Here is a 15,446-nt window from a genome sequence, read left to right as displayed (position 1 = left end):
CTGATGTGCGTGGTTTTTTCCTGTAAAATATTTTTCTTTTCAGCTTCACTGGTGTCGGGGTCATTCAACCGAATATCCAGTTTGACACAGCAATCACAAACGTCTTCTGTAGTTCTTGTGAGCGGAACTCCCGGGTAATAGAAGTGCACATACTGCGTAAACCTAGAGTAGCTTAGCGCTCGTGCGGTAGGTTCATTGCGTGTGATATCGTCAACGTAGCGTGCATGAACCACGACCCACGTCAAATTGGGCTCAGTAAAATATTGCCGTGGACGCCGATGAGCAGATGGAAAGCCATCTCTTAAAATCCAAGTAGCACAATGCTTTTTAAAAGCCTCAATGTCCCCGTCACCAAAGGCGTGCCATGGTGCTGCCTGAGATCTGCGAGTATGCCACTCCTCAGGACCCACTTTACGATTCGAATTTTGCGCAGACGATCAACACGTGAGCCACCGACCGGAATAATGGCCCGAATTTCACACTGCGATAGGTCTTGCTGCGAGAGATGCATCACGACGCCCTCAGACTGCTGCCACTCGGAGCCATCGTAGCGGGTGTCCCAAGAACTCCAATCCTCGCGCAGTTTCGTTACTGACTCCTCGCCAAGTTTTTCGACAGCTCGACGGAATGCAGCCTCGCTTCGAGTAGAGCCCTTCTTACGCTTACGCCGGGGAGCGGTTGCTTGGGAACCTCCACTACGACGGCGGGTCATTCTCGCTAACCTCGACCACTTTGGAAGTGAGCCTCCCAAACAAAAATAAATAATTCTCCAAAAGTTCGGTTTTATTTGCGGCGACCTGGGTTACCGCCAAGTGTTTCAATTGTTCAGGACACCCAAAGAAATCCACTACAATAGTACACTGTGAGACTTCCGGATCGAAATACGCAATAAAATACAGTGAGATGATTGCCAGAAACCGCGCCGAAGTATGCTTGCCGCCCTATGGACCAAGATTATTGTACAGTCCGCGATAGGTCCGACAACGGGTTTGTCGCATCATGCATTTAATACGCATAATACTTATACCGTGTATACATAATGCAATATATTGGGCCATTCACACTGTTCTAGTAGGTCTACATTTAAGTCGTATCTGTACCAGTGGTGCCACCTAGGTGAGTGTTGCGTGTGGTGACATCAATGTAAATTACGATACGACTTGCCGATGTATGTAATACGCGTGGATGTTGACTTCAGCTAATACTATACGACATACCATACCGCCAATATCCTTCTGTGGTCGCAGTACGAGTGAAATACGAGTCCTGTCAAGTCAGTGTCGGCTTCAGTCGTTTGGTCCATTACAATTATTTCACTCATTTCTGTTCCATTGTCTTACACAGTATAGATCTTCTACAGTGGTCGTACCGCCGTACTATAATAACTAGCAGGGTGCTGATGTCAATTTATCATAGTTCTGATAAGAAAACGTTAGTTTGGTATAAGAAGTTAAGATTAGATTTGGCTCGCCTCCAATTATAAAGCTTTGGATATAAAATCCAGAGAGCTAATGTTATTATTAATTCAGTCGAGTCACGTCAGGTCAGAATATTTCCATCTTGCATAAGAAATTTATCAAAAGGAAGTCTGCGACTGACAATCAAAAATCAAAACCCGTTGGTACCACAGCTACTATCGTCCAGCGAGAGTTTTTGTTATACTTAAGTATTGACTGGCTGGCCGCTTAACTGCGTTTTGTGGGTAGAACATTTCCTCATGCAGAAGCATGCACGCGATACCAGCTCTCCCGGCGACCAAGTGCCACCAGCAAAAGCGGCAAAACCGACTTTGGTTTGCGAGTACTGTAACAAGGAGTTCACTACTCGAGGGATCCCGATGCACCAGAAAAAATGTGCCAAGAAACAAGTGCACGATAAAGCTAAAGCGAAGAAGACCCGCTCGTACCAGTTTTGCATCCTCAATGAAGCGGTCCTTGAAGAGATTTTGTCGTTTCTGGGTAATCAGACGCTTACCAAGATGCAGATGATAACTGGTGATCGTTACCAGCAGTGTGAGCCAGAATTGGCGAAATACTGTTGCAGATGTGAGAATGACAATCCTGTAATTCGAGATGGCTGTTGTCGGTACTGTTACGGCTGCGACGAGGATTCCAGCATTAGTGAGGCACGGCCAAAATACGGAATGACAAAGCAGCAATTTTGTGACGCCGTTGACCGCGACCAACGTTGGAAATTTAGTTGGGGGAAACCAGTAGCCAACTACAGATCGGACTGTAGGTGGAGTACGTTGGAGAGTTATATGATCGAGGAATGTGGCTCGAAGCGTGAGTGGGTGAGAACCGTGGCGAAAAAAGACGGTATACGCAAGAAGACCCTTGCAACTTGAGCTCGAAGTGATAAAAGGTATGATTTTCTATTTACTCTGGACCCACGGTTTGCGCCATATGTGAGATGCATTCGCTTCAAGGAGATGGACGAGGAGGTGTTGAAGCAATGCAACCGACGTTTCGTTGCCCTTAGTGCGAAGTTGGAAGAGCGTGGACTTCAGCTTCGATTTGGTTCGATTCCGTGCAAGATTTTTATCACGACTGGAAAGGGAAGTGTTGAAAGTGTGGTTCAAACCGTAGCAGAGTCGACTACGTGATACTACTTCCCAGAAGATCAGCCACGCTACACGGATATAAGCTCTGAGCCCGTATCTCTGCAATACACTCGAATGGTTTCAATGATCGGTGCACCGAAAGGGGGAAGCATGGTTAAAATTGAATGAAAAAACTGAAATTGCTCCGTCTTGTTGCGTCTCTAAATCGAGGTTTTATCTATCGAGTCATTCTCATAATCTGTTTTGCTCGTTGCATACACATTTGATGCAGGGAATTCCTTTCGGTGATTTTTCGAAGCATCGTGATGTAGGGATGACACACTAGGATAATTCTATTCGCTACACTATCGACAATTAATCACGGTTGTTTCCTTCGCTGCGCTTGACATTGTTCATGTTGGCGCAGTCGGAGTCGCAGTTCACGTCGTGCAGTGTCGAGTTCTCGCAGTTTGTCACGTGCACCCAGCAACGTCTGCAGAGTGTAATGAGCCATTCGTTTCTGTAGCTGGTGACCCAACGTTGGACTCGAAGGCAGCGAGCGGGGCGACACCATACCAGGTTTCATTAACTCCCAATGTGATGGACGCGGATCAAAGCGTACCACCACGGAAAAGGCATTCGTCGATACTTCATGGTGCATGAGCAAGCGCATGTACTTCAAAATGCGAGCAGGGACAACGGAGTGACCTTCAGCATACGACAACACGTACACGCCACTGGACTGTCCTTCGTTCAGCATCGATGGAGCCGACGAGTTGCTACATGACGACGAAGAAGAAGTCAAGCGCTTGAGCTGCGGCGGATACCCACTAGCTTCTCCAGCTTCATCAGCTATCGCCTCCACGGCGCTGACGTCAAGACTTGGTGGTGCGTACGGTGTCGTGATAGGCGTCTGAGATCCTCCACCCCAGACGCCCATCCGTTGCAGTGTCCTGCGTAGTATCAGATCCGCATCGCCCACTTTATCCAGACTTCGCCATATCAATGTAGCTGCTGGGGGTGGTAGCACTTGAGGGATGGTCTCCAGCACGCGATCTCGGACTTTCGATGCTGCATCCACCGAATACGACAGCACGGTACTGCTACTACTGCGCTGAGGACAGCCATCCGATCGATGCATCCCCACGGCTCGACACACTCGACATAGATGTTCATTCGTCGTATGGGCAGCTTCTCTCCTACAAAATGTACAGAACGTCTTGGCCCTATCTGGAGACAAGGCTGGCGACGTATCGTCCGCGTGTTGTGTATATCTCGAGCTGGAGAGCGACCCATTCGTCCGCTGAGGACAATTCTTGCTGCTGTGATCGCCAATAACTCCACAGAATCGACACCGATGCTCATCCGACGCATGTGGTCGCCAGGCATTGCAATACGAACAGTATTTACGTCCCTTTCTCAGTTCTGTCGGTCCAATCCATGGCACTAGAGACGACGATGACGCTGCTGGACACCGTTGACTACGGTGAGTGCCATGAGCTCCACACGTGCGACATCGATGACGCTCTGTCACGTGCATGCCCCACGCGTTACATAACGTGCAGAATTTCTGTTCCTCGACCGTCTTCACTGGCGATTTTGTGGTCGATTCGACTGCAATCGCTCCTCGATTCGGGCAACTTCGACTACGATGATGTCCTTCGATCCCACACAGTCGACATCGATGTTGGGCGGCTGTGTGGTCTCCATACGCTGAACAGAACCTGCAGAACTCGACATCTCTGTCCATCTCGTTGTGTCGCTCCATTCTGGCGTTAAGTGGCGCTCTTCGACGCACTTTAGTCAAGACCTTCTTGACCATTCCGCCAGTCGTAGCGTCCAGTACGTCCACTAACTCCAGTACGCGGAACGGACTTAATTGCTCCAGTGTCGAGGCTGACGTCGCCACTATCTGCTGGTCTCTTACTGTCAGCTCGTTCCGACGTCGCTCCTCCTGGTCTACAGACGCCAAAATCTCGTCTGTGATCGCGTCATTGGCTGCGTTGGCGATCTGCTCCTCCGTGGCGCGCGTCAGCACCAGCTCATTCACCGAGACGACGCCCAGCAGCTTGTCCACCAGCGTGGAGCGAGCGTCGCCCACGTTGTGACTCTGCAGCGTCAGCAGCTCCACGAGCTGGCGGATGCGGCTTTGCTCCTTGGCAGGACGACCTTCATTCTGCTTTTGACCTTCCGCCACGTCGTCGACGTCATTGCGCTCAGGGAAGAGCTCGCAGCTGTCGCTATCGTCCTGACTTTCGTAGAATTCCTCGTCCGATGAGTCCGAGGGCGGAGGAAACAACTCCGGCGTCGGTGTGGGCTGCTCTGCAAGCACCAAGAGCCCTTCCGAGTCCAGATCCGCCTCTCGCACACGCGCACGAGGACCCGAGAACGTGTCGAAGCTGATCATGACGGCGACGAGTTTCGCGGTGGGAACCGACTTGACACTGAGTATCGATTTAAAGGGGGCATCACTTACGATTGGGAGAAATTCAATTGACTGGTGTCTGTCTATCGATGGACGTTTCAGAAGGTCCTCAAGGACACTTCGCGACGAGTCAATGTTATTACACAACTGACACGGTTACTGTATTATGACAATCTTGCGAAGACGGAACTCGGAGTTGAACGGGGAGTTTATGCTCTAGTCCTTATGAGTCGGACGTCGGGCGTAGCAAAGTGGCGACTGTTTCCTTCTGTGAGGAGGCCGCTGCCTTGCTTGATGGCTTGTGTTCCTAGGTAAATACTACAATCGAAAATTGATAATTGCGACGTCACCACTGGACACGCAGGCGGCAATCTGGTCGCCCTCCCTGTTCCAGTTGACTTCGTAGATATCGCCATTTGCTTGATACGTCTTCACCAAGGACCCATCCTAGCAAAATAACACATCGTTGGCCATTAGTCTCGGTGATACATCACAGGATTGCTACAGGCCCGCACCTTTAATGACCAAACGTTGACCATCCCCCCTACTGTTCCACTAGCCAAGTACTCCCCATCCGGGCTAAACGCAACACCATACACAGGATACCTAACGCCACACAGCAAATATCATTAGCACCAATCACAACTCCATCCACTTGTCCAGCGCACGCCACGTACTGGTGATCAAATGTTCTCCTACAGGAACCTGATTCGGCGTCCCAGAGCTTCACGGTGCCATCGAAGGACGCGCTGGCTAATGTCAATGGCTGGTCCGGCAGCGAGGTGCCTGGGCCAGTACAGCTCCAACGGAACGTATACACTTCCTTCTTGTGTTCTTGAAGTGTGTATACCAATGCAGCTGAGGTAACAGCATCCAAATCAGTGTCCTTCTTGCTGTTCTCGTTGCTATCCACCTCCATGGCCTCTCCATCTGCTGGATTCTTCTTCTCAATAGCCTTAGACGGATCCCAAATTTTCACCGTGTAGTCGTCTGAACACGACGCCAAAAACCGACCCGCAGGATCCCACTTGACCGAATTAATCGCGTCTTTGTGTCCTCGTAGCACAACGTCAGCCTTAGTTTCTCCCACCCGAGCGACACAAATGCTCATATCTGACGAGCACGTCGCAAACGTCGAGTCATCTTTCCACGACGCATCCAAAATGGGGTCGTCGTGTAATTTCAGCTGCTGCTTCTTCGTTTCAGTCGTTGCATCCCATACCACCACCGTCTTATCGAAACTAGCACTAAGCAGGAACAAGCTCGTCTTGCTCCATCGCGTGGCAAACACCGGGCCGTTGTGGTACTGGAAAATGTGCTTCATCTCGCCTTCTGCGTCCCAGATCCGTGTCTTGCCATTATAAGTTCCTGACGCCAGTAAAGATCCATTATGCTGCAATCATTCCATCGCAATAAATGTAGCCATGTGTTTTGTCAGTTCTCCATCTGGAAGAAAACAGTTGCAGAAAAGGCACGTACATTCCACTCGAGAGTCGTGACATCCTTGTGTGGTCCTGTGCCGTGGCTCAACACCTTAGGCTTCACCGCTTTGCTGTCCTCCACTTTGTTGGGTAGCGACCAGACTCGCGCCGTAGAGTCACTCGATCCAGAGACCAAGACGTTCTTTACGGGACTCCACGAGCACGCGTATACTTCCTTCTCGTGTCCACTTAGCAGCACCAACGCCTCTTTGTCTAGTTTATCCAAGCCGTTCATTTCTGGAGAAAAAAAAATACAACAAATACAAAGTTAATAAATATATCTATAGTGCGTTTCGTAGACTATGCCCCTACCTTTCGTACCGTCCACAGCATCAGGCGAGCCGTCTCCCTTCCGTTTCCGCTTATTAGATGCCTTAAATGACCTCGCACTACTCGAAGCGGATTGTGCTACGCGGCAGATGTGTGGACTCAGTAGAGAGAAGTCGCCGTCACATTCTCGCTCCGTTCCGTCCTGTGAAAAATACTCCACACTGTCAGCTTCTCCAGTTCTCCGTGTCTAGTATCAGTTATGGCGCGAACCTCGTTGATGTGCGCCTCGATACCGACATACTGCAGGCCTTTCTGCATAAAGGACACGAGCGCACCGGGCGGCAGCTCCGTGTTAATGACGCTGGACTTGGCCAGCTGACTCTCGTACGCAAAGGTGAAGGCCGAGTGCAGGAAGCCCGACTCCTGCAGGTATCGATACACGAGGAAATTCACCTCGTCCGACGTAATCGCCATGGCTTTTGGGCGGGGAAAAAGGAGGTTTCGAGGGCACAGACGTGTGCTGACGCGGCGGCAGGCGGTGCGGCCCCCGCTGGAGCAGGGCAGAGCGAGGAGAAGCTGGGGCTGCGCAGGGCTGGACGTCTCGCGCCTTGGCTTCCGCAATAGTCAGTCTAATAACCACCCCCCTTGCCGTAGACCCTATTGGCTGTAATCCAGGGTATTTTAAATGGCCGATCCGGATGTCTCGGATTGGTCAAAAAAGCTGTATGGAAGTTTGTATTTACTGCGGAAGATCGCCAGAAGATACATCGTTGAAGTCCTGCGTCTCTTCGTGGCAACGTCATTCTTCTCTCCGAGAAGTGCCGTCGGGTAGTTCTTAGAGTAGCATCAGCCGCTGATGCAGCGCCCTGAACACCCATGTGCTAGCTTCAGTATGGTCTTTCTTCGGTCGACTTTTGCGATTTTACCTGTGTGCGTATGATGGAGAACGCCACGTTGAACTTGCCAAGAAAAACGACGTGGTCTTGACGACGAGAAATTTTCGACGATCTATGACGTCTTTAAAGAACTGTACAGCTACTTTTGCTGAAATGTGCCCCTGGAACGAGGCATTCGATAGTTTTGATCGCATTTTCATTAGGTAAAGTGGTGGCGACGTTTATACAGCGATCTTCGATCCCTACAGTTTCTTCAGCAACGCTTGAGCCTCTTCGTGAGCAATCTCGTCCTCTTCCACGCCGACAGGGATCGCAAGTGCCTTGTTCACCCACTCTTTCGCCGTCGGATAGTCCTTTTTCTTCTGGTAGACCTGAGCGATGAGCAGCGAGCGCTTCTTCCACGAGTCTGGAGCAAGCTCCTCGGACTTATGCAGAAAGCTCAGCGCTTCATCGTACGTGGACTCGGGTGGTGTACCAAACAGTACAGCCGCCGCTTTACGCTCCAGCCACGACAGATCGGCGATGGCGATGCACCAGCGACCCAGCAGATAATACGTCGTGGGGTTCGAAGGATTGAGCTCCACCGCCTTCTCCCAGTGACTCTTGATCACGTACGAGTTGGCAATCGACACCTTGGAGCCCTCGTAGTCCCCAATAGATGATAAGATAATACCGTACCTAACGAATGGCAACAACTACCCGTAAGTCTTCAAGGTGTAGTAAGCATTTGTGGGAGTATTACGCACCAGTTGTGGACAGCGGCGACGTCCTCCGTAAGATCTAGGCCCTTCTGGATGATATCGCGCGCGTAATACGTCAGCTCCTTCTTCTCGTCAGCGCTAGTTGCTTTCAGGTTGGAAACATCATACGCGGCGCGAGTGAGACGCCAGATGACGCCGATATCTTCGGGATGAGCGGCGTGCATCTCCTTGAGCTTGTTAAGGAGCTCACGACGGTCGAAGGAGTTGTAATTGTACAGCTCCTCCGCCTTCACCGCGTCAGCAGACTCCATCGGCAGTTTAGAAGCACAAGACGTGGAGGTCAGAGCGAGAGCGGAGAGCGAGAGGAACGCTAGAGAACCAGCAGCTCGACGGGTGGGCTGCACAGTTGCGCTGGTCAGAGAGCTTTGTCTCCGATAAAGAGAGGCGAACTGCTGGCGAGGAAGCACGCGGACTGACCGATGCAGAAGTACCGCACCTGCAATGACACAAAGATCGTTAGGAAGAGCCGCTGAGCTCACACAAAAGACACTTACGTCGTAGCATGAAGAGTTCCAGAATGGGATCTTGACGTTGGTGTCCCTATTATGAAGACGAGACGGAAATTCTGACGTGGTAACTTTTTGTAACTTCCTTGGAACAAGCAAGCTACACTGCTCGTAGCTTAGTGGCTAAAGCAATGCAATGGAATTGAGCAATACACGACGTCAACTAGCAGCTACGAGATCCTTAGCACCTTTACTCTGTTGCTATCAACAGGTCTGTCGGTGCGGTCTTTCCCTTAATTCTTGGTCTTGCCGTAGCGATCGGCATAGTATTCTTCCTCGGACTTCATCTTGCTCACGAACTTCTTCTCGAAGCGCTCGCGGTTGTCGTTGATTCGCGCCACGATGTCGTTCACATCCAGTTTGATGGGGCTCTGGATCAACTGGAAGATGCCGGCCTTACGTGCGTGCTCGTAGTGTTCCTCCAGGGAGAACTCGGGCAGATGGTGCTGGTCGCGGTGGGTACCGTGCACGACAACGGAAATGTTAAGCGACGCGATCATCTCGGGCGTCACTTGCCATGGCGCATCGATCAGCACGTCGTCCACGTACTTGCAGCCAAGGACACTGAGCACACGCTCGTGCAGGTTCATAATCGGGTAGTTGAGGCCACGGTGGGCGTTCACCACGCTGTCATTGTGCACACCCACAATAAGGTACGAGCCCTGTTGCTTGGCAAGACGCAAGATCTCGACGTGGCCGGCGTGGAACATATCGAATGCTCCATCAATGTAGACGATCTTGTCCGTCTTCAAGGGCTCATGGTTTCCCACAGAGAACAAGCGCAACATGCGGTTCGTCGTCAAGAACTTGGACGGACGCTCCTTGGCCTTCTTGTCCTGTAACATACGCGACGACAATTGGCCGTTGGCAGCGAAGTGGTCGTGCGTGTGGTGGGTCTTGTGCATCACGAGCATACGGCCAAGAATGTCACTGGTAGACACACCCTCAGTACGCGGGATAGTTCTGTACTTGCCGAGTTTCTGAGCCGACTCGTACACGTCCTTGCCGTCCACGATGCACGGGTCGTCTCCGTGCACTACGTAGTCGATACGGTGCTTCTTGATCATACGCTGTAGATACTCCTCGTTCATAATGTAGGGACAGTGCGGCTCCACTACATCCACAAACTTGCAGCCCTTCACAGATGCGATACGCTCTTCGTTATTGAGCACAGGAGGTGCACCTTTGCAGGCCGTAATAGATTCATCATCATTGACGCCCACAACGAGGTACGTGCCGAGTGATCTGGCCTGACGGAAGGCGTTCATGTGTCCGTAATGCATCATGTCGAAGGCACCGTCCATCCAGATACGGATCTGCTCCTTAGGAGGCTCAGCGCGCTCCTCCACCTCCATCTGAGCCATGCGATCTTGCAGCTCCTGCACCTTCTGGTAGGCCTTATCCAGGTCCTGTTGCAGCACCTTTCTCCGTCTGCGGTGACGCTTGCCGAAGAGCACAAAGTAGGCCAACAGAGTGAAGATGCCAGTGAGCAAGGCGATGGCAAGACGCTCAGCATCCGGGTACGGCTCTGGGAAACCCATGCGCGCGAACAGCTTGTGCGCATGCACCATGATGTCGTTAGCTGCTGGAGAGTGCAGCAACTCGTGGGTGTATCGCACCACGCGGCTCACAAGTGCCTCGGACATGGCTGCACAAAGAGATCAAAAGAAAAGTGTACCAGAGGTTGCGTGCTCAGCTTTAGAGCGTGCGTACGTCGGCGTGCGTATGCGCCAGATCTGCCTGAATGAGCGACACTTGGGTAAAGTATGTAAGGTATCAGCAGTGGGGAGCACGCAAAATATGGCTACGTGTACATGTACCCCTGAGTCAGGGATACACCGAGAGACCCCAGATCACATTTACCAATCAACGAGCTGAATTTGGTTTCCTACGAACAAGTTGATGCGGTGCAAGCTTGATGGGTAGATTTGCCCCCATTTTCAAGTCTTCTAAAACTGGTGGAAGGGAGGCCTCTGGTCTTTTGTTCGCAACAAAGGGCTCCGCTTATTTCCAAAATTCAAGCGCAAGTCTCCTTAACTGGTTAAAGCGACTGCGTTTTTCTCTTCACCATGGGTCTCTCTCAGGAACGTAAGCTCGAGTACTTTGACAAGCTCGAGTCTCTACTCGAGAACTACACCAAGATCTTCTTGGTCGGTGTGGACAATGTCGGCTCGGCTCAGATGCAGCAGATCCGTCTGGTGCTCCGTGGCCGCGCTGAAGTGCTCATGGGCAAGAACACGCTTATGCGTAAGGTGTTCAACAACTTCGTCAAGAAGAACCCTGGCCACCCGCTTGAGCTGTTCATCCCCCTGCTCAAGGGCAACGTCGGTTTCGTATTCACGAACGACGACCTGTCCGAGATCCGTGAGGTGCTCGAGTCGAACCGCGTGCCCGCCCCGGCCCGTGTCGGCTCCATTGCCCCGGTGGACGTCATTGTGCCCCCTGGACCCACGGGCGCAGACCCCGGTCAGACGTCGTTCTTCCAGGCCCTGCAGATCGCCACCAAGATTCAGAAGGGTCAGATTGAGATCGTCACGGAGGTGATGCTGACCCGCAAGGGCGAGAAGGTCGGTAACTCTGAGGCTGCTCTGCTGCAGAAGCTGGACATCAAGCCGTTCTCGTACGGTCTGGTGATCGAGCAGGTGTACGACAACGGTTCGATCTTTGACCCTGCCGTGCTGGACCTGACCGAGGCCGACCTCTGCGCCAAGTTTGTGGCTGGTCTGCGCAACGTGGCCGCCATGTCGCTGGAGCTTGGCATCCCCACGCTCGCCTCGATCCCTCACTCGATCGCCAACGCCTTCAAGGACCTGGTGGCCATTGCTGTGGAGTGCGAGGAGTTCTCGTTCGAGAAGGCCGAGCCTTACAAGGCCTTCCTGGCCGACCCGTCGGCTTTCGCCGTCGCTGCCCCCGCTGGTGGCGCCGCTGCCACGGAGGAGAAGAAGGTGGAGGCCGTTGAGGAGGAAGAGGAAGTCGACATGGGTGGAGGCATGGACATGTTCGGCGGCGGAGACGAGGACTACTAAGTGCAGTCACCATATTACCATGGATGGGTCTGGCGTCATGCAGATATCTGATATTTGTGTGGTGTCGAGCTACTGTAACACCTTCCAAGCTTAGCGTTTCTAATTGAAACCCAACGAAAAGAGACTGTGCTTTTTTTGGAAACCTTCAGTTTTACCTTCCTCTTGTCAGCCTTCCCATTTCTAAATTGTCCAACTTGTTCGTCCACAACCTCTCAAATCAAATCGCACTTTGGCGCATTTTGAAAGCTGGTAAATTCAAATTTAAATCGAAAATTCACGTTTCGCGGCGCAGTATTCCATTATCCTACATCCCCTGAGGATGAACGTGCGTCTACCCTACCACGCTCTTGCTCTGTATCCATGGCCGTCCTCTCACCTATTTCTCTCTTATACCTGCAGTCAGACGATGCGACTCTCAGTGGTCGACGGCGTGGCTGCAACTGCAAGAAGTCCGGCTGTCTAAAGCTCTATTGCGAGTGTTTTGCAGCCGGTGGACGCTGTAGCGAGCGCTGCCAGTGCGTGAGCTGCAAGAACCACGAGAACAACCAAGGAGAGATCACTCAGGCCATCCAAGCCATCGAGAAGCGCACACAGAAGAGCTTCCGTCCGGTCTCCAGAGCCTCCGAGCCACAAACTAGAGCAGATCCAGCGAATCAAGCCGCTCGAGGCGCCATGAGCAACAACGAGACACCCGCGACGTTCCCTACAGAAAGGGAAGCTGCCGTGGCAATGGCCGGTACCTCACCCAAGCCTGTATGTGCCTGTGCAGATGGCAACTGCACCAGTGACTGTCCGTGCTTGAGTTTATTTGGATCTTGCTCTCCTCGATGTCAATGCAAAGGATGTCAAGTGCAGACTCAACCGGAGCGAACCAAGGGATGTAGTTGCAAGAAATCTAACTGCTTAAAGCTATACTGCGAGTGCTTGGCAGCGCAACGTATGTGCGACCATCGCTGCAACTGCGAAGGGTGCAAGAACTGCTCCGAGACGTTGGCGGAACGAGAAAGAGCTGTAGCCGCCATTTTAGATAGAAACCCATTGGCATTCCAGCCGAAAGTTGCCAGTGGATCGAGTCAGCATCTCCGAGGCTGCAATTGCCGTAAAAGTGGCTGTATGAAAAATTACTGCGAGTGTCATCAAGCTGGAGTGGCCTGCACGTCGCGATGTGCGTGTCACCAGTGCCGCAACACAGAGACGTTCGTGTCCGCCAAGAAAATGCTAGTATTTGCAGGTGTCAGTGCAGACGACAACGACCTACGCGTCACCATTCGACCATCACAACGGAAGCTTGTGAAGCGACCTAAGAAGTCGGAGACACAGAGCGGTATGCTTACACCAACTAATGCCTCAACACAGCGGCCGTCGGCATTGGAATTACTGTCAAGAAGTGCGCCAGCGGCACCTTCCAAGCTTCATCACCATGAGGATTCGGCAATGGGGATTGCCCCAACCACGCCGACAAAGCGGCCATCCAGCTACTTGGATCTCGTCCCAGGGGTTGTGACTCCAACATTTGCCAAGAGGAAATATACCCGACGAAGCTTCAGCCAACTGCAATTCATGGAGCGAATCCAAGAGCTAGCAGCTCCGACAGTAGAGCTGCCGAACGTCGAGGATACAGTCACGAACGCATACGACGCCAGGAATACTGAAGGAGTCGGTGACCCGGAGCTTACGATTCTCAGTCGATCACTTCTACACACTGCCATGGCAGTGGAATTCGCAGAGGAGAAGGAGACTGCTCCACCAGTCGACCAGCAGTCAAGGACAAGCAAACCTCAGCGTGTTCCTGGTTCCAGTGACGCTCGGAAAGCGCTGTCTCCCACTGCTGCTGGCCTGTTCTGTGAAGAAGAGTACAGTGAGGCTGCTGCCGATGACTATACGTCGACTACGAACGGAAATGGAGCATCATATAACTCACATACGAATGACCACGAAGGCAAGTACAAGGAAACAAATCTAAGCGTCATGCAAGAGCGCGCTGTGCTTCAAGAGTTTAGCGTGTGGCTGCGAAATCTGGCCGCGAGCTTATCTCAATAGACAAACGGACAACGCTCTTTTGGCATGTTTGCCACATTCTATATCGACATTTTAGCATTGTGTTCACAGCGTGGAGTCGTTGATGCCTTCACGCTTGTAGATGTGCTTGATGGCTTCGTACACACCGTCGACAGTCACATCAGGTTCATGCTCCGGGTCCTTCGAGCCATCGTAAATACCCGTGCGAACGAGAATGGACGTCCAGTCATCGCCAGCGTTGTTCGCTCCTTGAATGTCGGACAAGGGGTTGTCACCAATACCGTACATATGCTTGAGTGGCTCAGACTGTCCCGAAATCGAGTTGAGGAGACATTCCGCGTAGCTGTGAAGGCACAGGAAACGTAAGTAAACCATAAAGACAATATAGACTCATTTAATAGTACGCACTTGTACGTGACATTGTGAGGCTTGCCGTAGTTCGTCACCTCCAACTTGCGTCCAGTCAGGTCTTCATACAGCAGTTTTAAGCATCTCGTGAACGCTCCTGGATGATGCAAAGACATGTTAGTACTCTAAGGTGATCGAACAACTCAAGCAATAGCCATGTACAGTACCTTGGGCGAATCTGGGGAACGGATATGCTCCACTGAAGACGAAGTCGTCGTTGCTTACGAACAACGGCGTCTGTTTGCCCGAAGGATTTCCACTTCCAGGCGGGTCACCTCCAATTAGCACGTCCACTGCGACCTGAATTTCAGGCGCCCAATTGGTCGGATCGTGCATCACAATGATAGCCTCGATAGGGTCTTCGTAGTGTGGTGCCGGTCTGTTCATCATGGAATCTAAGAGTCCATTACCACGATACCTTAATAAAATTTACTCGCACGTACGTTTGTTCGTAATGGATGAACGGATACTGAGTTGGGTGGTGATGCAGCAAGTTTTCTACGCTCACAACCTTCTTGAACCCGTAGCACTTGGCCTACAACGACACAATACGCTAAGCATATCACCAAATTACGTGCCAACAATTAGATACAATGTAACGTACCACGTGCCAGACATCGTGTGAGCCCATAATGAGCACTCGTTTGTCTCCATACGTCTTGGCGATCTCGCGCATGGGCGTGTGCGAGAGAATCATGTGCGCTGGGTCGATGGCCAAGTCCAGAATGTTGCTGAGATTCTCCGCTTTCTTCTTCTCCATGCAGCCGCCGCCGTTGGTCAGAAAAATGTGCGGTACATTGTTCGCTCGCAGACTCTGCAGCACTCGCTTTGCCTTGGGTAATTCGTGGCCGCCACTAGCAACAACATCAGAATATTAGGAAGAATTAGGACATGTATCATCTCGTTGAACTCCAAATTTCTACCGGATCAAGACGCCATCAATGTCAAACGCGATACCAAACGACGGAGCAAACGCCACAGTATTTGACGCAGTAGACGTCACAGAGAACGCGCGGCTGTAGCGACTCGAGAGCGAACGCACGAGGCCAGAGCTCCACATCCTCCGACCCAGTTTTGCGTACGTCAGCTTTGTAATCAATGTCCACCACACC

The 15,446-nt window shown here is 51.8% G+C and overlaps 7 protein-coding genes across 7 annotated transcripts; 2 read left to right on the top strand and 5 right to left on the bottom strand.

Moving 5' to 3' along the window:
* Positions 1–2,921: 2,921 nt before the first annotated feature.
* Positions 2,922–4,949, bottom strand: PITG_17265 (uncharacterized protein; the record flags this gene model as incomplete). The annotated part of the gene is made up of 2 exons (XM_002896733.1): positions 2,922–3,356; positions 3,417–4,949. 2 exons carry the CDS (start codon positions 4,947–4,949, stop codon positions 2,922–2,924), a joined length of 1,968 nt encoding a protein of 655 aa, XP_002896779.1.
* Positions 4,950–5,183: 234 nt separating this feature from the next.
* On the bottom strand, positions 5,184–7,192 carry PITG_17264 (WD domain-containing protein, putative; the record flags this gene model as incomplete). Its single annotated transcript, XM_002896732.1, has 7 exons — positions 5,184–5,232; positions 5,290–5,414; positions 5,483–5,573; positions 5,636–6,360; positions 6,447–6,685; positions 6,761–6,920; positions 6,989–7,192. The coding sequence occupies 7 exons, from the start codon at positions 7,190–7,192 to the stop codon at positions 5,184–5,186; spliced, it is 1,593 nt and encodes a 530-aa protein (XP_002896778.1).
* Positions 7,193–7,856: 664 nt separating this feature from the next.
* On the bottom strand, positions 7,857–8,879 carry PITG_17263 (regulator of microtubule dynamics protein, putative; the record flags this gene model as incomplete). The annotated part of the gene is made up of 3 exons (XM_002896731.1): positions 7,857–8,292; positions 8,361–8,811; positions 8,870–8,879. 3 exons carry the CDS (start codon positions 8,877–8,879, stop codon positions 7,857–7,859), a joined length of 897 nt encoding a protein of 298 aa, XP_002896777.1.
* A 91-nt stretch (positions 8,880–8,970) lies between these two features.
* PITG_17262 (ethanolamine-phosphate cytidylyltransferase, putative) lies at positions 8,971–10,659 on the bottom strand (the record flags this gene model as incomplete). Its single annotated transcript, XM_002896730.1, has 1 exon — positions 8,971–10,659. One exon carries the CDS (start codon positions 10,525–10,527, stop codon positions 9,115–9,117), a length of 1,413 nt encoding a protein of 470 aa, XP_002896776.1.
* Positions 10,660–10,839: 180 nt separating this feature from the next.
* PITG_17261 (60S acidic ribosomal protein P0) lies at positions 10,840–12,189 on the top strand (the record flags this gene model as incomplete). The annotated part of the gene is made up of 1 exon (XM_002896729.1): positions 10,840–12,189. The coding sequence occupies one exon, from the start codon at positions 10,951–10,953 to the stop codon at positions 11,905–11,907; it is 957 nt and encodes a 318-aa protein (XP_002896775.1).
* A 447-nt stretch (positions 12,190–12,636) lies between these two features.
* PITG_17260 (uncharacterized protein) lies at positions 12,637–13,947 on the top strand (the record flags this gene model as incomplete). The annotated part of the gene is made up of 3 exons (XM_002896728.1): positions 12,637–13,620; positions 13,666–13,765; positions 13,847–13,947. The coding sequence occupies 3 exons, from the start codon at positions 12,637–12,639 to the stop codon at positions 13,945–13,947; spliced, it is 1,185 nt and encodes a 394-aa protein (XP_002896774.1).
* A 63-nt stretch (positions 13,948–14,010) lies between these two features.
* Positions 14,011–15,394, bottom strand: PITG_17259 (uncharacterized protein; the record flags this gene model as incomplete). Its single annotated transcript, XM_002896727.1, has 6 exons — positions 14,011–14,269; positions 14,335–14,431; positions 14,502–14,713; positions 14,778–14,869; positions 14,939–15,188; positions 15,258–15,394. 6 exons carry the CDS (start codon positions 15,392–15,394, stop codon positions 14,011–14,013), a joined length of 1,047 nt encoding a protein of 348 aa, XP_002896773.1.
* Between the last annotated feature and the right edge of the window lie 52 nt (positions 15,395–15,446).

The sequence above is a fragment of the Phytophthora infestans genome, genomic scaffold (genome assembly GCF_000142945.1).
Source record: "Phytophthora infestans T30-4 supercont1.53 genomic scaffold, whole genome shotgun sequence".
NCBI lineage: Eukaryota > Oomycota > Peronosporomycetes > Peronosporales > Peronosporaceae > Phytophthora > Phytophthora infestans.
This window is presented reverse-complemented; position numbering and strand designations above follow the sequence as displayed.